The sequence below is a fragment of the Choloepus didactylus genome, chromosome 8 (genome assembly GCF_015220235.1).
Source record: "Choloepus didactylus isolate mChoDid1 chromosome 8, mChoDid1.pri, whole genome shotgun sequence".
Classification (NCBI taxonomy): domain Eukaryota; kingdom Metazoa; phylum Chordata; class Mammalia; order Pilosa; family Megalonychidae; genus Choloepus; species Choloepus didactylus.
This window is the reverse complement of record NC_051314.1, coordinates 12,893,302-12,915,611: the sequence shown is the minus strand read 5'-3', so window position 1 is coordinate 12,915,611 and position 22,310 is coordinate 12,893,302. Positions and strand designations below refer to the sequence as shown.

The 22,310-nt window shown below is 37.1% G+C and overlaps 2 protein-coding genes across 4 annotated transcripts in view; one reads left to right on the top strand and one right to left on the bottom strand.

Moving 5' to 3' along the window:
* ST13 (ST13 Hsp70 interacting protein) overlaps positions 1-11,607 on the bottom strand; it is a 31,117-nt gene extending 19,510 nt beyond the window's left edge. Inside the window, exons 1-3 of the mRNA XM_037846464.1 lie at positions 11,148-11,607; positions 4,291-4,348; positions 2,359-2,434 (exon numbers count right to left, since the gene is read on the bottom strand). Of these exons, the coding sequence (XP_037702392.1) occupies positions 2,359-2,434; positions 4,291-4,348; positions 11,148-11,257 (244 nt within the window). The 5' untranslated portion in view covers positions 11,258-11,607. The remainder of the gene's footprint in view (positions 1-2,358; positions 2,435-4,290; positions 4,349-11,147) is intronic.
* Positions 11,608-11,783: 176 nt separating this feature from the next.
* XPNPEP3 (X-prolyl aminopeptidase 3) overlaps positions 11,784-22,310 on the top strand; it is a 121,587-nt gene continuing 111,060 nt past the window's right edge. The window contains exon 1 of one of the 3 annotated variants that reach the window (XM_037846658.1): positions 11,784-11,946. In XM_037846658.1, the coding sequence (XP_037702586.1) occupies positions 11,883-11,946 (64 nt within the window). In that variant the 5' untranslated portion in view covers positions 11,784-11,882. Of the gene's footprint in view, positions 11,947-15,751; positions 15,799-22,310 lie in introns of those variants that run through there. The other 2 variants (XM_037846656.1, XM_037846657.1) reach the window with 2 other exon arrangements.

The window sequence follows — 22,310 nt, the reverse complement described above, 5'->3', positions numbered from 1 at the left end:
TACAATTCACTGTCACAACTTGTGAGATGTTTATCATTCATTGTATTGTAGTGCCAACGTTGGCGCAGGCATGGTATTATACATAAGACACATCACTGATCTAGCCAGTGTCAAAGAATTGATTCAGTGCAAATAATGTGTTCTACACACTAGTGTAACACTGTAATGCATTTTGAAAAATGTGTTATATGCAGATAGCACAAGTTACAGTGATACTTTGATTAAACTATAATGAAGTATTTATTTTAATAATAATATAAATAATTTTTCAGGTTTAAAAAAATTAGTGGACTACTTTTTAAATCTGAAATAAAGACATTCCACTAATGCAGAACTGAGTTACTACTACCAAAACAGCAGAGAGACTGGAAAGAGGTATGTTGCAAATTTCATGACAAGTGGCAACTATGATTTGCTGCAATGGAGCAAAACAAAAAATCCTGTTTGTTATGTATAACAAAAAGCTTTAAACAATGCGGAAAATATTAAGAGACATTCTAAGCAAATATATAGTGAATCTGATAAGTTTTCTCTTAACAGTTAAAGAAATAAAATTTAAATTAGCCACCTGAAATCAGAATTAAATGTGTAACAGAAAATTTTCTAAACAATTTAACAGGAACTGAGACTGTACTTTTATCCGACCATAGAAAACTTGAAATGTGACAAAAAAGAAAACCATTTTTAGATGGAGAGTTGGTAAAAGAAATTGTGAGACTAAAAAAGATATTTTACAAAAAAATGAAAGATTTTCAATTACACTGCCAACAAATGCTCACAGAAGAACTTTCTTACAATAGCAAAGATCAATTGATTCAATGTTTGAAAAATTCCAAGTACTTTTCTTTAGCTTTTAGACAAGCTGTGCAAGATGAGTTTACCCATTTAGTCTCAGAAGACTTCCAAATTTATGAAGAAATTTTGTCAATTTATAGCCTTAAAAAAAAAAATCAAACTCCTAGCAAAGATATTTTTGAATCATCTTATCTGTCAAAGAATTTCAGCTACCCATGAAAAAAGCAGTTTCTATCACCAAAAGATGTTCTGGGTACGTTAGGTCAAAAGTTTATATTCTTTAGAATTTTTAAACATGACAATGACATTTCTCTTAGTTTTATTTCACCGTATGACATATACTGAAAACATCTGTCATCAATTTTCTGAAGCAGACTCTGAGAACTGTCATGAATAGAACTGTTAAATATCATTCAGGATGCAAATGCTATAACCATTGCCAATTTATGGAACAGTTGAAAGAATCTGAAGGTAATTCATTTAATGATCTTGTGGTTCTTTGCTAATGCTCATTAGCAAATGCTGAGTTGTAAAAGAGTTATACAACTTACTGTACTGCTAACTCGAATTCAAGATTTTTTTAGGGGGAAAAAAAAATATGTGCCAAATGGTCAATACCCAAAGATAAAAAAATGTCAGTGTGATTTGCATTTTCTCACCATAACACACAAAATATGACCAAGCTAAATTTGAAGCTCCAAGGAAAGGAAAAACATATTTATAAAACCTAGCTAAACTAGCATAAGAATTTTTGTTGAAATTGAAACTTTTCATAACACAAATTGAAATAATTATTTCACATTTTTCTAACATGAACCAATATGCAGGTTTAATTTTAACAGACTTTACATAAATTGATAGAAAAAATTACAAGGAAATCTGAAAAATAATACGATAAATTTAGTGTTGCAATTTATGCATCACCCCTTTAATTTGATGTAATACTGAATTGACAGAAGAGTTACGAGTTTACTAAACTTGTACAGATAAGGTTTTAAAACTGTTATGCTTTGGATTCAAAGTCAAATCTATTCTAAATAATGAATCAGTTTATATCAAGGGGGATGTAAAAACTAAAGAACAAAAAATAGATGATAATTCATTTATTGGAAAACTTTTAAATAAATTTAGAACAATTTGGGTGTGTGACCCTACTTTTCACCCACAAATATTATGAAATGTAGATAAAGATCAAGAATTCCCAAGGAAAACTTAACATCCAAACTGAGAAATGTTAATGTGTAAAGTACACACACTGGATTTTAAAGACTTTGTATGAAAAAAGAAGGAAAATATCTAACCTTTTTTTTACACTGATTACAGGTTGAAATATTTAGATATATTGGTTTAAATAAAACATTATTCAAATTAGTTTCACTTGAGGTAATAAAACATAAAATAGGCAACAGTCAATTTGCACTTTTTTAACATGGCCACTAGAAAACACTAAATTTCATATGTGGCTCACATATTTCTATTAGACAGCACTGATTTAGACAATTTAATAAAAATCAACAAAGGACTATATCATAAGGTATCAAATACAAACTACCATCTCCTCACCTAGATCACTTTCCTCACTTGATGGTTCTTCTGTCTTTATGTTTTCCTCTGACTTCTTACTATCTGTTTTCTCCTCCTAGCAAAGGGATGACAAATGATTTCATTATTTAGTAACACACCAAAATAGATACCAAATTTATGTATAAAATATTCAAGTACTTCATTTCTCAGTTGTTCTGCTTTTGTAACTACCTTTGCTATTTTTTGTTTCCATTTCTTTTAATTAAGTATAGGTCCAGTCCTTTATTCAAAACTTTTGTAGTATGTGTTTCAGAATTCAAAGACATTTGCATTTGAGAAAGCTAATACAATGCTTACACCATATATGATGTTAACACCCTCAAAAGGCTCTGCAGCACACAACCCCCCAAAATCAAGTACATTCACAGGTGTGCAAAACAGTTTGAACATTCATAATAAGTGAGATAAAGACTCCTGTCAGTTTAGATTATGTTTTGCTGCCAAATGAGTTTACTAACAACCTTTACATTTTAAGGGTTTTTCAGTTTTGAAACTGCAAATAAGGGACTGTGGAACTGTTAAGATACAATGAAAATTCAAAAAATTTAAAAGTACACATGATGAACAGCAAATTTCCTTACCATCCTATAAGTAACCAGTGTGTGTGGTTTCCTGTGTTCCATTCTAGATAGTCTCCATTTACATAAAACAACTGTGAACTTTGCATCTTTCACTTAACAATGCCATTATCAGCCCACCTAGATCTATTCATTAAACTGTATTAGTGTTATCAGAAGTACTTTAGCTATTTAGGTTGCTTCTCCTTTGTTTCCTAAAAAATTGGAATCAAAGTTTCACCTTGTTAAAAAACATTTGCTCTTTATATGACTATATGGTATGTGAACAGATCTCAAGAAAACTGAATTATTAAAAAAAAAAAAAAAAAAAAAGCCTACAGCACCCAGTATTCCCAGGTGGTCTCCCATCAAAAAAAAAAAAAAAAAAAAAAAAAAATTGCTGAGACCCCTACCAGTCTGTGCAAGTGACAGATGCTTTAGCATATACTAAAAATGAGCCTGACCATAATCCTAAATCAGATTGTTCTTATTACAAAAACTTTTTAGCAGAGATACAGGTTAAATATAATTTTGTTTCCATGAAGGTTTACAACATGGTAAAAGATCTTATCCACGACTGTAGAAACTACCAAACTCTGATAAATGATTCATCTAAAAGTATAACAATTTGCTGGGCTTTTGCTTATTTTCTCTCATTTCAGCTGTTTATAAATACAACTTCTATTTTCATATCCAAATAGATAAACAATGTTATTACTGTAAGTAATAAAGCAGCACATTCTCTTATCAATTTAGACTAATGAGAAAACTTGGGGGGAAAAACCTTTTAGACATGCTGGTAGAAATGGGAGAATTCTGAAGGAAGCACTCTCAAATGTGTATTTTCCCCTCAATTCTAAACTTCAGCTACTGGCAGCCTCTTCCTGATCTCACACACACATTTGGCAAATATTCCACAGCAACACCATCAATCATACTCAGCAATATCTCTCAGGTGGTAGGGCAGAAAAAATTGAAATTACTTATCTTGACTACTTGTTTATTTACTTAGCAAATACTAATCAAGCACCCACAGTGCATAAGGCACTATGCTAAGTGCTCAAGATACAATGATGAAGACAAAAGATGTGTTATCATCACAGAGCTTACCACATACAGGCCATGCATATAACATATATATAACATTTATTCTAAAACATGGTGAATATCCAACCCAAAATTCTGTTTTAAATCAGATTCCAGAAATTTGGTCTCCAAACGGAAATTTTACAAAGATTCTTATTTCCAAGTGATCTTGGAGAAATCAGAGGTGATAATTTGAAAGAAGTGAAATACTCCTTAGAAGCCTTATGGTACTTTATCACTAAATATACAAATGAAATTCTTAACTTACCTTGATATTTTCTTCTGCTTTAGCTTTAGGAGTAGCAGGTGGTATTTTACCACCCATGCTTAAAGGAAGATGATAAAAAAAAAAAAAAAGATTGTTTAGAAAACTAAAATTCATTAAGTTAAACAGCAAACATATGCCTTAAAAAAAGATTAGGACATTCAGATGGTTACCATTCAAAACCTTCAATTAATCTGAATGCTTTGGCATTATGATTACATTATTTTTCCATTCCAAAATTTGTATTTATTTTTAATGTATTCATAGTGAAAATCTAACTCCTTCCCTGCCTCAAGCAGCCTAATATACACAATTACATAGTTTTTCTGTACCCATTCCTAGAAGAAAAGAGGCAGAGAACCCAGCATCTGACAAAATTATTTGTACAAGTTTTTAGTTTAGAATTCAGTATGTATATTCAAACACGAAACTTGAAATCTGACACCTTTCAATCAGGCAGTTTATGAAATAATTCAAAATGTTTATTTTTCTTCTGATCGGGACCTACAGGGATTTTTCTTGCTTAGTCATATGCCCCTGATAAATGGGTCTTCCTCCTTCTAGCCTCTCTAAATTTTGCCCACTAATACCTCTTCCTGGCCTTGTAGCAAACCCTTCTTTCCTAAATATCCTAGGGCAACACCATGAAGTATGAGCAAATAAATTAGTAACAAGGAAAACACAGATTAGGAAGAATTAGCATTGTATGATCCATTTGATGCAGACTTTGAAGTATATGGGCTCCATGCAACAGTCCAGTAGCTAACATGTACGAAGGATTTAAGGGCACTCCACAATATTAAGACTTTATGAAAATTTGCCTTAAAAAAGGCCATAGCTTTTATGAAAAACAAGGATATATTAACTTGGAAAACAGAAAAGGACCTACTCCAAAGCACCCTTAAGTGTCAATTCTTTATAACCAGTTATCATGTCCATATATCCACTCTTTTCAGCTGGATGGAATGTCAATTTAAATGGATATCAGTCTCCCAAAGTTCTTTTACCAATTTAAACCTCAAAAGCAGTATGAAGAGTTCCAGTTGTTCCACATCTTGGCCAATACTTAGCTATTGCCATTTTTTAAATTTTTAGACATTCTGATAGATGTGTAGTGATATCTCATTATAGTTGAGTCCCTTTCATGTATTTACTGGCCATGTGATGAGCCTTTTTTGTGAAGTTCAACTTTCATCCAAGTTTCTACTAGATTACGTATCTTATTTACTTGTAGGTGGTTCTTTGTATATTCTGCATATGAGCCAAAGTTTTATGTGTTGCAAACATCTTCTCCTGCTTGTGTAGCAAATTTCTTATAAGCACCTTGCAATCAAGAACAATGTGCACACTTTTCCCACTGTTGTTTACATTTCCTTAGGAAACTTCAGTTTCTTTAGTAACCTAAGGAAAATGGCTCACATATGCCAAAGAAAAGGAGTATCACAGGATCAAAAACATCATAAATTAAAATTCAGCAAAGCAAAATTTTAATGACAGGAAAATAGGCATACAACTACTATAAAATTCTTTAAAATTCTGTTCTACAGAATGAAACAACACAACACTTTTCTAAAGAGTCACAGTAATCACATACTAGTTCTTTGCAGTTGAATTTTAATGAAGACACAGGGTTTGTTAAGCTGTTTTTTCTAAGTTTTAAAATGCAGTATTCAGTGTGGAAACATTAAACTTCCCCATCTGAGAAATTACTGATATTCTCACAAGCACTGAGGACTACCAATTCAGGAGGCTGAACCATTGATCTTGGGGCTTGCCCTTACGAAGCTTGTTACTGCAAAGGAGAGGCTAAGCCTACTAAGACTTGTGCCTATGAGTCTCCCCCAGAAAACCTCTTTTGTTGCCAGATGAGGCCCTCTCTCTCTAAGCCAACTCTGTAGGTAAACTCACTGCCCTCCCCCCTACATGGGATGTGTAAATCTCCCTGGCAATGAAGGAAATGACTCCTGGGGATGAGCCTTGGACATGGCATTGTAGAATCGAGAAAGCCACCTTGACCAAAAGGGGGGAAGAGAAATGAAACAATATAAAGTTTCAGTGGCTGAAAGATTTCAAATGGAGTCAAGAGATCATTCTGGAGGGTATTCTTATATGCTATACAGATATCCCTTTGTAGTTTTTAGTGTATTGGAATAGTTAGAAGGAAATACTATTAATAAACCATAGTCGTTCCTGAGCAATGTAGTTATTTTAGGTTATGTGTTTTTGTTATACCTTTGGTTAAGGTTTGTTAATTTTCTGGGGTATGGTAGGAACATGTTGGAAGCAATGCAGTTATTTTAAGTTATTTGTTTTTCTTATTCTTTTGATTACGGTTTGTTAATTTTCTTGGGGTATGGTAGGAACCTGTTGGAAGCAATATAGTTATTTTAGGTTATTTGTTTTTCTTACTCCTTTGATCTGTTTTGTTTGAAATGTTTTTTTTTTAAATCTTCATTTTATTGACATATATTCACATACCAAGCAGTCATACGAAACAAATCGTACATTTGATTGTTCACAGTACCATTACATAGTTGTACACTGATCACCTAAATCAATCCCTGACACCTTCATTAGCACACACACAAAAATAGTAAGAATAATAATTAAAGTGAAAAAGAGCAATTGAAGTAAAAAAGAACACTGGGTACCTTTGTCTGTTTGTTTCCTTCCCCTATTTTTCTACTCATCCATCCATAAACTAGACAAAGGAGAGTGTGGTCCTTACAGCTTTCCCAATCCCACTGTCACCCCTCAAAAGCTACATTTTTGTACAATTGTCTTCGAGATTCATGGGTTCTGGGTTGTAGTTTGATAGTTTCAGGTATCCACCACCAGCTACCCCAAATCTTTAGAACCTAAAAAGGGTTGTCTAAAGTGTGCGTAAGAGTGCCCAACAGAGTGACCTCTCGGCTCCTTTTGGAATCTCTCTGCCACTGAAGCTTATTTCATTTCCTTTCACATCCCCCTTCTGGTCAAGAAGATGTTCTCCATCCCACGATGCCAGGTCTACATTCCTCCCTGGGAGTCATATTCCACTTTGCCAGGGAGATTCACTCCCCTGGGTGTCTGATCCCACATAGGGGGGAGGGCAGTGATGAAATGTTTTTTTATTGTTTGTTTGCTTTTAAATTTTTTTATAAAGTTAAATATATATATATATATACATATATATATGTATATATATATATGTATATATATATATATGTATATATAAAGAAAGGAAATACCTGAAACTGTTGAACTGCAACCCAATAGCCTTGATTCTTGAAGAAGACTGTATAACTACATATATCGCATGATGTGACTGTGATTGTGAAAACCTTGTGGCTCACATTCCCTTTATCCAGTGTGTGGACAGATGAGTAGAAAAATTGGCACAAAAAAAGTAAATGAATAATAGGGGGTATGGATTGTTTCAGATGTTCTTTTTAACTTTTTTTTTTTTGGAATAATGAAAATGTTCATAAATTGATTGTGGGGATGAATCCACAAATATATGATGATACTGTGAATATACATTTTGGACGATTGTACAGCATGTGACTATTACCTCAATAAAATTGCAAGGGAAAAAAAAAGCACTGTGAGTGATATCCCTTCCAAAAATGTATTAAGCTGAATCTAATCTTCAAGAAAGATCAGACAAACATACATTGAGGGAAACTTTACAAAATTACTGTCCTGTCAAAATCATGAAAGTCAGGAGAAGACTGAAGAATTGTTTCAGAATGTGGGAGACCAAGACATACGACAACTAAATGCAACATGAATTTCTTAGGACTAGAAAGTATTAATACATCAGTATTAGTTTACTGAGTTTAATGGCTGTATTGTGGAAACTGTCCTTCATCAAAGGAAATACACACAAAAGTATCCAATAACATTAAAGGCACGATGTTGGCAGCTTACTCTCAAATAGTTCAGGAAAAAAGTTCTTTGTTCTGTACTTGCGATTTTTCTGTAAGCTAAAATTATTTTAAGAAATAAAAAATTTTAAAAATGGGGTAAAAACAGAAGAGGATTTATTCATAAACTACATTTAGAGTTTCTCACATTCCAATTCTAGTAACTACTGGAAGGTAACACCAATTCATAGATGCGGAAATTTCAATTGATGCTTCCAAGACTTAGAATAAGTTTCCTGTCAAAAACTGCAACGTGGACTTTGCCAATATTGGCTTTTATGTTATATAATCAAGCAGGGCTGGTGCAGAGACCTCCCTCAGATGGGATCACAGGGGACTTCATAATTCTCTTACTACAGTCACAATCTGCTTTGTACTACATATATTTATTTATACACAGGTACAAAAAACTGGCTGCTATATTCTAAATTCACTGAGGATAGAAATGCACCCTGTTCAACTGCCCTTGAAATATTGATTGAAAAGCCATGTGCCAGGCACTGTGTTTGGGAGTAGAAAACAAAGATAAATTCCCATAAAATAAAATGATAAAATTCCGAAGTAGACAAATGTTAAATAGGAGAAGCCAGTCAAAGCTTTTCCCTCCAGAAAGAGAAAAATTAAAGCATCCCAAAATATATTTGTAGTCTCCCTGGATCCCCAGTGACAACTGAGTCAAAAAAATTTTCCCCTTATTTCTTTGTCAAATTCAAAGGTCGTTAAACCAGTAAATTCGCACACAAAATGAATCTTTAAGCTATAAAAAATGGCACCAATTATGGCAAATAAGCAAATGGACTGTTCTTCAACCTCTAGGCTTAGGCAACTATGGAAGAGAGAACGCGGAGATGATTTCAATTCAAGGAACCCTACTAGTAAGTTTGGATCTAGGAATATTCTTGGACCTAGATGTCTCAACATTCAGCCCAATCTTGGATTGCTTTAGGGAGCCTGTTATGAATGCAAAGGAAGGAACTGATTCCACCTCAAGCAAAAGGCCTTACGGACTATTTTTATTAAGTTTAAACTTAGAATGAAATAGAGAGATACCAAAAGCTTTTATGGTACTACTCGAAGTTTAAAATTAAGTCTCCTACATATGCCAAAAGATGCTTCACCTCAGACAAGTGTAGGATGCTGCAGGACAAATATAAATAGGAGAGAATTATCTCTGAGAAATAATACAATAAAATACGTGGCTATTTTTTGAAATAGTGTCTGACATTTTACAGAGCTTAAATCACAATTCTCTACATAGCCATAATCACTCCAACACAAATTACACTATTCTTAGATTGCTTTTAACTTTTTCTTCACACTTTTCCTCTCTGGTAGCAATCGAACAAAACAAAACATTTGTATCCACTCAGCATAATATTCACTCTTGGTGCCAGCTTTTTCTTCCTGTGGTGGCCATCTGCTTTACTTGGAATTTTAGGACATTTCCTCTCATGAGTAGACAGAAGAGGATAAAGGCATACAACTACCTAAGCAAGTGAACTTTCTGGACCGTCAAGCTATTCAATAGAAAAAGCGACCGAAATCTAGGCTGCAATTTATCTCCCAAAATTTATCTCCCAAAACAAGAGAAAGGAAAGCCAGTTACAGCCCTAGCAAAAGCCAAAGTCACATAATTCTAAACTTAAGAAATCCAGACTCTAGTAAAATGTAGTTTCCCTAAATAGCAACTTTCGGATTTTTCTGTTGAGAAGCAAATTGGGTTCTTGTTGAAGTTAACAGTATATATTAACCGAATAGTTAACTTCAAGTGTCTTCAGAATTTTGTATATATAACAGGGGCAAAAATCTTACAGTAGCAAAACCGGTGAGGAAAAAAAAGACTGAGAAACTGAAGAGCAAAAATGAAATTATACCAGCACATACAATGCTGATTGATATTATCTTAAGATCTCTTCGTTGGAACAAGCTTGTTGGCAGAAATACTTTTTCAAATATTTCATGGTTTCATCTTCCCCTATAAAAATCTTACTAAAATAACCATATCAATGCTTAAGGCAATACCTCTTACACTTCACAAAGCTTTGCATTCTCGCTGTTTATCACCTTGAAATGCAATTAGTACGTCATTTCTTTTACACCCTATCAGTAGTAATTTTGTTGTTGTTCCACGTTCTCTTCGGGGAAGATTTCTGTTTCGTCTTTTCTCTTCGGTGTCCTTCCAATATGCAGAATGCTTATCTCTCTTACATAGTAAATATCGAAACGGATTTTCGTATTTATTTATCCGTATCCCTAAACAGACTGAACTTAACACTGTTTGCCAGCGCCTGGCACAGTGCCTGTTCACTTAATTCCGTGCACGTAGTGAGGTACTCAAGAGTTAAAAATAAAGAGTAGATCCTGGAAGCATGGCTGTCCTTGAAATTCACTTTTTTGCGGTTGGCGTCATATCACTGCCACTAACAGAGGTATTAACAAGTAACTGCCAAAGTAATTCTACGCAGTTAGGACCGCTGTAATTTTAATAATAATCTAATCAAATCCAGGTACTACTATGATGAGAATATATTAGTCTATTAGGTGATAAATTGCCATTGTTATTGTAACAGTATTTTAAAAGGAAGGTACGTAAAAGAGCTGCTATGCGTCAATGCGACCTAACCTGGACACCAGAGATGAGGCAACATTCCATGCGAAAAATAAGGCTTGCGGTTCTCACCCTTCTCCCCGACGTCAGTGTCCAAGCTGTTTGCATGCACATTTCCACAAGGTATACCCCTCCTTCCCCGCCCCTGTACTACCCAAGGCTCGCGATCCTCCATTAGCCCCTCGAAGTCGCCTCTTTGCAGGCCAGCGAGCGAGCAGTCCGCAAGAGGCTCCGACCCCGCTCGCCCTCACCGCCGCGCTCCCTCTCCCGAACCCGCCCCAGCTGCGGCCGGCCTCCCTCTTCCCACCCTGCTCATCCCAACGGTCCTCAGGCCCGGGTCTCACCTCTCCACCCACTCTCTCAGGAAGCGCATTTCCTCGGTGTGCAGAACGCTCGGGTCTTGCTTACACATTTTCACGAAGGCCCGAAGCTCGCTCACTTTGCGGGGATCCATGGTTCCGAAGCAGTGTGAAGAGAAGGGCGCGGCCGAGAAAGGTACGGTCCGATTGCAGGCCCGAGCGCTAGCACAGCGTGACCGCGTAGAAGGGGGGCGGCGGTCGCGAGGCAGAACAAACTAGAACCTCCCTGTCCGCTGGCTCCGCCCACCCAACGGTCTCGTGACCCCGAGCCCTTGGCCCGCTCATTCCTACCCCCGCCACCTCTGCTTCTGCGCACTGGCGAGAACCTTCTAGAAGTCTGGGTGTTCGTCCTGTTGCCTGCCTCTTCACGCACGTGTTCTTATAGTGTTGGCTCGGAACCAATTCCCTGGATGGATCAACCTCCTACACGGGCGCTTTCAAGGTGGCGGGAGATATCAGTCCCCACTAAAGAGCCATTTAGAATAGGGCAGTCCATAAATGTGTGTACTAAGTAGAGTATGACGCAACTAGATGGTCGGCCCCAGCTGAGGTCACAGCGCAGGGTGTGACGTCAGCATTCTGCGCCGCCGTGGGAGGAAAGCCCGGCGCCGGCCGGATGGGGAGGGGCGGTTGGCACGGTTTCCTGGCGACGCGGCGCTGGCGGCGCAGCTTCCCATACTGTTTTCTTCCTTCCCTTCTTGATGCGTGAGCGAGGCCATCATGCCTTGGCTGCTGTCAACCCCCAAGCTGGTTCCCGCCGTAGCGAGCGCCCGCGGCCTCTCAGGTTAGACCCTCTTCCCACGGTGTTCTCTCCTGGGATTGCTCTCTGAGGAACGTGAAGTACCCTAGAGGGATCCCAGTTGCTCTCAGGATAACCCTAATTCGGCGGACTCTCCCTCTTCCTGGGTCCTCTGCTCCCATACCCTCTGTGTATTCCTTGAATTTCTTCTTTACCTGCTGCTCCTGGAAGAGGGTGGGCCTTGTGTTCTATCATTGAGATATTTTGGGGAAACTGAAATGACTGCAGCGAGAAAAATATGTGCTATCCCCCAAACGAGCTGTCTTCAGAGTTACTCGGATCCAGAAGTTGTATCAGTTACTACACTTCATTAAGATGACAGAGTCTCTCAAAACAAGCCCTTTTTCTGTTAGGTCAACCTAAAATCCTATTTTCGTGTTTTCAAAGAGTTGATTATACAAAAAAAGTATTTAATAACACAAACACTTTGAGCAGTTCCTCTAAGAAGAGATAATTTTTAAAAATACTCAAGAGCTTTTTGTTTTTGAAAGTATGTTTGTAGAGGCAAGATGACGGAGCCCATGTAGAAGGGGACCTATTTTTTAGGTTATACTCTCGCCAGCAATTACTCAGATGAACATAAGAGCTTGATCATTGAGAACTGTATCATCTGCCAAGCAGGTGGATCTTCTTGCCTCATATTTCAGTCTTTTGAGCCGGTTTGTGAATAATCTGTAAACCGTGGCATATTGCATTTGACATCAGAGCTATGTCTTGGCATGTTTCTTGTCCTGTGTTGTTATACTTGACTTCATTGAAAGTGGGATAATTACCTCAAGACTTACCTCTCCTTGCTATAAAAAATAAAACAATAATCATTGTCCAGTGTACAGAACTTGCTCTTCAGTTCTAATAGTAAAACTACAGAAAGCTATCATTCTCCAAGGGAGTAGGTGAAAAGGTAGATGGGCAAGGCCACAACCTATAACTTTTGAACTGGAGCCATCTTTGTGACTTTCTTTAGATTTATTCAGACTGATAATCAGGATGTAGGACTAGATTCTTGTTTACACACTCCAAAATACTCATTTTTCTTCAGTTTTCCTCAGTGGAATAAGTAAATTTAACAACCTGTTATATTAACATTATAAAATATATATTGGCTTTTTAGCTAAGCAAATGAATAATCTCCTTCGATCTTCACAAATCCAGGAAGCCAGGACTGATATCCCCATTTTACCTATGAGGAACTGAAACTAATGGATCATAAAGTACGAGCTCAAAATTTTAGATTGCCCTCTACTCCTTTTTCTTTTACACTAGTAGGTGTCACTCTGGCTTGGTAGAGTCCTTTTGGAACTTATTTTTCATTGTGTGGGCCATAAAGAATTAAATAACTTTTGACTTAGTTGTCATTGTGAATGAATCTCCCCTTCCCTGAAGTGACTGAAGGTTTAGTCAGAGTGAAGCAACAGATAAATGACAGTATAGCAAAGTGCTCTAATAGTGTCTTGACCAAATGATATGAGAGTTCGGGAAAAGAAGTAATGGGTTGTAAGTATCCTGTTATGCTGAGGTTTAATTAAGTTTTAGCATTTGAAAATTTTACTGATGAAAGTACTCAAATAGAACTTTGAATGTCTGTGGTTCCTTGGTCACCTCTCTCTAGAAAGGCTCTGGGTACACAGAGTATTGAATACCATAGAAAACTTTCTCATCTGTGAAAGTCATGCATTCCTCAAGTGAAAATGTTTTGATTAGGTAAAGGTTTAAGAGCAAGATTTCATTAACTGTAATATGCATCTATTAGCACTAATTATAAGAACAAGCAAAACAAGCACTAATAATGCAAAAGTAAGTTATATTTTAAAAGATTAAATTTAATATAATTGTAAGTTTAGGATGGGGAATGGAGACATTGAAAATGATATTAAAGAAAATATTAAGTAGAAAATAAATGTTTTAAAGACTTGTGCAAGTAATAATTCATTCATTCAATGAACATTAATTGAGCACCAAATATGAGCACCGAGCATAAAAATTTTCTGTCTTCAGGAGAAGACAGACAAGTAGACAAATAATTGTAATATGATATACCAGGTCTAGTCATAGAGGTTCAGTGATATGGAGAATGAAGAAGTAATAAATTATTTTGTAGAAAGTAGGGAGAGTTAGAGAGGAACTGTGGGCATCCCTTTGAGATTAGAAGGGACTGACTTGAAAGACTTTCACCATGCAAACTAGAGAAAAGGAGCCATCCGGGCAAGGGAACATATGCAGAGGCATTGAAGCAGACTAGCATTGCAATTGTTTGGTATGACTGGAGAAGCTTTTTTGAAATATGTTCCTGGGCATAATGGCTATAATACCAAAAAGTTCTATGGTCAAAGGAGTATGGAGAATGATGTGTTAAATAATACTCGTAATGAACTCATTCTCAGTCTCTCAGAAGGAGGTGTATCTGGCAGAAACTTGGCAAAACATAGTTGACTGTGGAGCCCTTTTTTCTGAGGTAAGTTTTGAACTAGCGTCCCTTGGAATAGATTTTGGGAAAAGCTGGGCTGGAGAGTAATGTGTGTAGGAAGAGATGATAGAAAAATCACATTGGGGAGAAAGCTGGTGGCAGAGTCATGGAAAGCCTTGTCTAGTAAGTTATTGGGTGTTTTCCTCCAGGCAGGGGAAACCACTGAAAAATGTTAAGTTTGCTGAGTAAAAGGATCAAATCTAAATCTTAGTTATCTCTGATAACAGTAGAGAAATGGAGTGGGAGAGTGTGTCAATTGCATTATTGAATTTTCAGGGACACGAGTTTTTGTTTTTGGAAAATTTTATTTTATTTTTTTTGACTTTTGAATAATACCACATACCTGATGACAGATGAATGCTACTAAATGTCATTTTATGTAAGTCTTGTTTAAAATACCCTAAGCTAAATGGTTTTATTTTCCAAAAATAAGCTTTAGATGCTAATTGTCCCTATTTCCTCCCATAGAATAAATAACCTTTCCTCCCAACCTACCTGCCCACTAAAAACAAACAAAACGGAAACTTACACTTTACTATAGCAGTCATTTAAAAATAGATTTATAATTTTTTCTGACTTCCAAATTGGTTGCATTGCTAAATAGAACTGAACTGTATTTTACCAAAGATTTTTGGGTTTTAGTGCTGCTAGATTATTCCCTAATACCTTTCATACACAATAAAATTTACAGTAATTACATTTCTAGGAGATAAAAGATTAAAAGAATATGAACAGTAGGTCTTTTTGCCAGAAAGGAAGAGTTTGATGACAGTAGCATGCAGGATGCAAGTCATTGCAGGAAATTCTTTTCAGTGCATGCCTAATAAATTCAGGCATCTCAAATGTAGTGTGTCCGAAACTTAAATATCCAGGACTATCTCAGTTAATGGCGACTCTATTCTTATGGTTGCTTAAAGCCTAAACCTTGTCGTCCTCTCTTTATCATACCCAATATCCAGTCTGCTGGTAATAAGTCTGTTGGTCCTACTTTTAGAATATATCCAGAATTTGATGATTTTTCACCACCCCCACCTTCCACTACCCTGGACCGAGCTACCATAATCTCTTGACTGGATTGCCGCAATGGCCTCATTATCTCCGTTCCTTATTTTGAGTCTATCTTCAATGACAGCAGCCAGAGTGGTCCTTTTTAAATGTAAATCATATTATATCATTCCTTTGCTCAAAACCTCCAGTGAGGGAGGCGGGGCAAGATGGCGGAGTGGTGAGGAGCAGAATTTCGTCTCTCCCCTAGAGCAGCTGGCAATTACCGAAGAACTATATGAAACAGTGTTTTCGGGGTCTCCAGTAACCAGTCACACATTGGACACAAGTTTGGAATTGGAGGAAAAGCTGAGATCGCAGCGAACATTGTAAGTTTCCCGGACCAGGGGTCTGGCGCCCCTCCCCACCCAGACCTCACAGACTGTCTTGCTGCCGGCTCCCTGAAAGAGGGGGGAAAAAAAAAACAAAAAACAGCAATCTGCTGAGGGCAAGAAGGGAGGCTCAAACCAGCCTCAACTGCAGAATTAATTAACAAATTAATTAACTAACTTTGGGAGCTGGGGTGCTAAAGAATGGCTGGGCTCCAAGAAGTGGGGGCACGTAAAAGCGGGCACCCATTCCCAGACTCCAAAAAAGCCATTTTTTTTTTCCCTTACATTTTGTCCCTTCTGGCTTCTTGCTGATCCCTTATCTTTTTGCATTTCAATAGCCCCCGGCAGGGGTGGAACTGAAGGGGTTGGAGAGTAATTATCAGACAATAGCCCAAAGCATATCTTTAAATGCTGTATTCTGACACTGACAAAACTTCCAGGCTGGGGAAAAACGTTTAAAAGAGACTCTTTTTTTTTCCTTTTTTCTTTTTCTTGATTTCTTTTCTACTTTTTTTTTTTTTTAATCTAAAAGTAATATATGTGGTTATTTTCTATCAGAAAGCCCAGGTTGAGGGACTGAGCTGGGCTTGAGGGGAGACAGAGTACCTACAGTGTCTTTGAATTCCGTATTCACTGCTGAAGGCCTCCACCCCCGTCTTTAATTGGCAACTCAGGCTGACCAAGGAATCTACCTGGAGAGGCCCCAAAGAGGAGAGAGGAGAAGGGAATAGTGCCCCTGAGAGACAACTGGAATTCTGAGGATTGGGAGAGTGGAGGGAGGCCCAGCTCAACTGGCAGTCCTCCTTCTGGGAATTCATACCCCAGAGGCTGGAATTCAGATTCCAGCTTCAGTCAGCCACGCCCCTGACAGGATCAGAGTCACCAGGAGAACTAAAGGCTCCATACCTCCTTACACTGGTGGGGGAGCTGCGGGCTGGCCAGCGCCACCTGCTGGACAGGAGAGGAAAAGCACCAATTCTAAAAGCCTCATAGGAGGGTCTCATTCTCAGGAAAACTCCATACCCTCCCAGTGAGACCTGGGCCTCACTAGACTGGGAAAATCTGACTAGGGTCGACCATATCTGAGGAGACCCACTCACAAAAAGGTTACATAGAGGCAGAGCAAGAAACAGAAAAAACAAGAGGGGAAAAATTCCGATGAACTAAATAGAACCTAAGTTAGAGGTCTGGAATAAGTTGAACTGAATAACAGAGGCCAGAAAACAAAGCCAACCAACAAGAAAAACACTAAGTAAAAGACAGAAAACAAGCTCCAAAATAAACTAATCAAGAGAATCAGATGCCTAGACAACTTAAGATAACAAGCCATACCAGGAAACACGAAAACATGGACCAGCCAAAGGAACAAACTCATAGCTCAGCTGAGACACAGTAGTGGAGGCAACTAATGCTAAATAAATTTGATGAAATGAAGGAAGATATAGCAAAAGAGCTGAAGGATATAAAGAAGACACTGGCTGACCATAAAGAAGAATTCATAAACTTAAAAAAACAAATGGCAGAACTCATGGGAATGAAGGCCACAATGGAGGAGATGAAAAACACAATGGAGGGACACAACAGTAGATTTGAACAGGCAGAAGAAAGGATCAGTGAACTGGAAGACAGGTCATTCGAATTCATACACACAAAAGAACAGATGGTGAAAAAAATGGAAAAATATGAGCAGGGTCTTAGGGAGCTGAGTGACAACATGAAATGCACAAATATACGTGTTATGGGTATCCCAGAAGGAGAAGAGAGGGGAAAGGGGGCAGAAAGAGTAATAGAAGACGTATTCACTGAAAATTTCCCAACTCTTATAAAAGACAGAAAATTAGAGATTCAAGAAGTACAATGTACCCCAAATAGAATAGATCCCAATAGACCTACTCCAAGACACTTACTGGTCAGATTGTCCACTGTCAAAGACAAAGAGAGGATTCTGAAAGCAGCAAGAGAAAAGCAATCCATCACGTACAAGGAAAAGTCAATAAGACTATGTACAGATTTCTCTGCAGAAACCATGGAGGCAAGAAGACAGTGGCATGATATATTTAAGATACTGAAAGAGAAAAACTGCCAACCAAGAATTCTATATCCAGCAAAACTTTCCTTCAAAAATGAGGGAGAGATTAAAACATTTTCAGACAGACAGACACTGAGAGAGTTTGTGAATAAGAGACCAGCACTACAAGAAATACTAAAGGGAGTGTTACAGGCTGATAGGAAAAGACAAGAGAGAGAGAGTTGGAGAAGAGTGCAGAAATGAAGATTATCAGGAAAGGTAAAAGGAGAAGAAAAAATAAGATATGACATATAAATTCCAAAAAACAAAATGGTAGTAGAAAGTACTGCCCTTACAGTAATAACACTAAATGTAAATGGATTAAACTCCCCAATAAAAAGACACAGACTGGCAGAATGGATTAAAAAACAGGACCCATCTATATGCTGTCTACAAGAAACTCACTTTATACACAAGGACAAGCACAGACTGAAAGTGAAAGGTTGGAAAAAGATATTTCATGCAAACAACAACCAGAAAAAAGCGGGAGTAGCTATATTAATATCAGACAAGTTAGACTTCAAAAGCAAAACAATTAAAAGAGACAAAGAAGGACACTATATATTAATAAAAGGGTCAATTCATCAAGAAAACATAACAGTCATAAATATTTATGCACCAAACCAGAATGCCCCAAAATTCATGAGGCAAACACTGCGATCACTGAAAGGAGAAATAGATACCTCTACAATAATAGTTGGAGACTTCAGTACACCACTCTCATCAATGAATAGAACATCTAGACAGAGGATCACTAAAGAAACAGAGATGTTGAATTGCATGATAAATGAACTAGACTTGACAGACATTTATAGAACACTACATCCAACAACAGCAGGATACACTTTTTTCTCAAGTGCTCATGGAACATTCTCTAGGATAGACCACATGTTGGGTCACAAAGCAAGTCTCAACAAATTTAAAAATATTGATATTATACAAAACACTTTCTCAGACCACAATGGAATGAAGTTGGAAATAAATAAAAGGCAGAAGGTCATAAAATTCACAAACATATGGAGGCTAAACAACACCCTCTTAGAAAACCAGTGGGTAAAGGAAGAAATTACAAAAGAAATTAGTAAATACCTCAAGGTAAATGACAATGAAAACACAACTTATCAAAACTTATGGGATGCAGCAAAGGCGGTGCTGAGAGGGAAATTTATTGCCCTAAATGCCTATATTAAAAGAGAAGAGAGAGCAAAAATTGAAGAGTTAACTGCTCACCTGGAGGAATTAGAGAAAGAACAGCAAACTAACCCCAAAGCAAGCAGAAGGGAAGAAATAACAAAGATTAGAGCAGAAATAAATGCAATTGAGAACCGGAAAACAATAGAGAGAATCAACAAAACCAGAAGTTGGTTCTTTGAGAAAATCAATAAAATCGATGGACCACTGGCTAGGCTAACAAAAAAAAAGAGAGAGCAGATGCAAATAAATGCAATCAGAAATGGGAAAGGAAATGTAACTACCGACCCTGCAGAAATTAAGGAGATAATGAGAAGATACTATGAGCAACTATATGCTAATAAACTAGACAACTTAGATGAAGTGGACAACTTCCTAGAAAAGCATAAACAACCAACATTAACTCAAGAAGAAATGACCTCAACAAACAAACAAGTAAAGAGATTGAGTCAGTCATCAAAAAGCTCCCAAAAAGGAAAAGCCCAGGACCAGATGGTTTCACATGTGAATTCTACCAAGCATTCAAGAACGAATTAGTACCAATCCTGCTCAATCTCTTCAAAAAAATTGAAGAAGAGGGAAAGCTACCTAACTCTTTCTATGAAGCCATCATCACCCTAATACCAAAACCAGGCAAAGATACTACAAAAAAAGAAAATTATAGACCAATTTCTTTAATGAATATAGATGCAAAAATCCTCAACAAAATACTCGCAAATCGAATCCAGCAGCACATTAAAAGAATTATATACCACGACCAGGTGGGATTTATTCCAGGTATGCAAGGCTGGTTCAACACAAGAAAATCAATTAATGTAATACACCACATCAATAAATCAAAGCAGAAGAACCACATGATCATCTCGATTGATGCAGAAAAGGCATTTGACAAAATTCAACATCCTTTCCTGATGAAAACTCTTCAAAGGATAGGAATAGAAGGGAACTTTTTCAATATGATAAAGGCAATATATGAAAAACCCACAGCTAACATCACACTCAATGGGGAGAGACTGAAAGCTTTTCCTCTAAGATCAGGAACAAGACAGGAATGCCCACTATCACCATTGCTATTCAACATTGTGCTGGAAGTTCTAGCTAGAGCAGTTAGGCAAGAAAAAGAAATAAAAGGCATCCAAATTGGAGAGGAAGAAGTAAAACTTTCACTATTTGCAGATGACATGATTCTATATGTAGGAAATCCAGAAAAATCTACAGCAAAGCTACTAGAACTAGTCAATGAATACAGCAAAGTAGCAGGCTACAAGATCAACACGCAAAAATCTGTAGTGTTCCTATACACAAGTAATGTGCAACAAGAGGAGGAAATCAAGAAGAAAATCCTATTTACAATAGTAACCAAAAGAATCAAGTATTTAGGAATAAACTTAACCAAGGACACAAAAGACCTTTACATAGAAAATTATAAGAAACTGCTAAAAGAAATTGAACAAGACCTGAAAAAATGGAAGAACATACCATGTTCATGGATTGGAAGACTAAATATAGTTAAGATGGCAGTTTTACCTAAACTGATTTAGAGATTCAATGCAATACCAATTCAAATCCCAACAACTTACTTTACAGAAATAGAAAAACCAATAACTAAATTTATTTGGAAGGGTAAGATGCCCCGAATAGCCAAAAAAGTCTTGAGAAAGAGGAGTGAAGTGGGAGGTCTCACACTACCTGACTTTGAAGCATATTACAAAGCTACAGTGCTCAAAACAGCATGGTACTGGCATAAGGACAGATATACTGATCAATGGAATCGAATTGAGTGTTCAGAAGTAGACCCTCACATCTATGGACAACTGATCTTTGATAAGGCAGTGAAGCCGAAGCAACTGGGAAAGAGCAGCCTGTTCAATAAATGGTGTTTGGAGAACTGGATATCCATTTCCAAAAGAATGAAAGAGGATGTCCATCTCACACCTTATACCAAAATTAACTCAAAGTGGATCAAAGACCTAAACATTAGCACCAAGACCATAAAACTCTTAGAAGAAAATGTAGGGCAATATCTTAAAGATCTTGTGAGAAAGGAGGTGGTTTCTTAGACCTCACACCCAAGGCACGAGCAACCAAAGAACAAATAGACAAATGGGATCTCCTCAAAATTAAACACTTTTGTACATCAAAGGAATTTGTCAGAAAAGTCAAAAGGCAACCTACACAATGGGAGATGATATTTGGAAACCACATATCAGATAAGGGTTTAATATCCCGAATATATAAAGGAATCCTGCATCTCAATAACAGAAAGACAAACAATCCAATTAAAAAATGGGCAAAAGACATGAACAGACATTTTTCTGAAGAGGAAATACAAATTGCTCAAAAGCATATGAAAAAATGTTCAACTTCACTGGCTATTAAGGAAATGCAAATCAAAACCACAATGAGATATCATCTCACACCTACCAGAATGGCCATTATCCAAAAAACAGAAAATGACAAGTGCTGGAGAGGATGTGGAGAAAGAGGCACACTTATTCATTGTTGGTGGGAATGTAGAATGGTGCAACCACTCTGGAAGACAGTATGGAGGTTCCTCAGGAAGCTAAATATAGATTTGCCATATGACCCAGCTACTCCATTGCTGGGTATATACTCAGAGGAACTGAAACTTAAGACACAAACAGACATTTGTAAACCAATGTTTATTGCAGCATTATTCACAATTGCCAAGAGATGGAAACAGCCCAAATGTCCATCAAAGGACGAGTGGATAAACAAACTGTGGTATATACACATGATGGAATGTTATGCAGCTGTAAGACAGAACAAAGACATGGATCATGTAATAATGTGGATGAACCTTGAGGACATTATGTTGAGTGAAGTTAGCCAGAAACAAAAGGACAGATTCTGTATGGTCTCACTAATATGAACAGACATTAATGAACAAACTTTGGGAGTTAAAAGCTGACAACACAGGCGACCAGGAGATAGAAAGAGGGCAGAGATCAGCCATTTGATGCTGAAGGACTACAGAATGTTTAGGATTGATTGCATAGATCCAGAAATAGATAGCATAATACTGTGTGATGGTAGCACAGTATTGTAAGTACACTGAACAAAGATGTCTGAGTAAAGCTGAAAGAGGTGGGTTAGGAGAATGTATGACACCAGAGGTAAAGATAGATGATAAAGACTGGGACTGTATAACGTGGCAAAAACTGGAGTGGCCAATGACTGTTACTAAATATACAAATATAAAAACGTTTTTGCATGTGGGAAAGCAAAT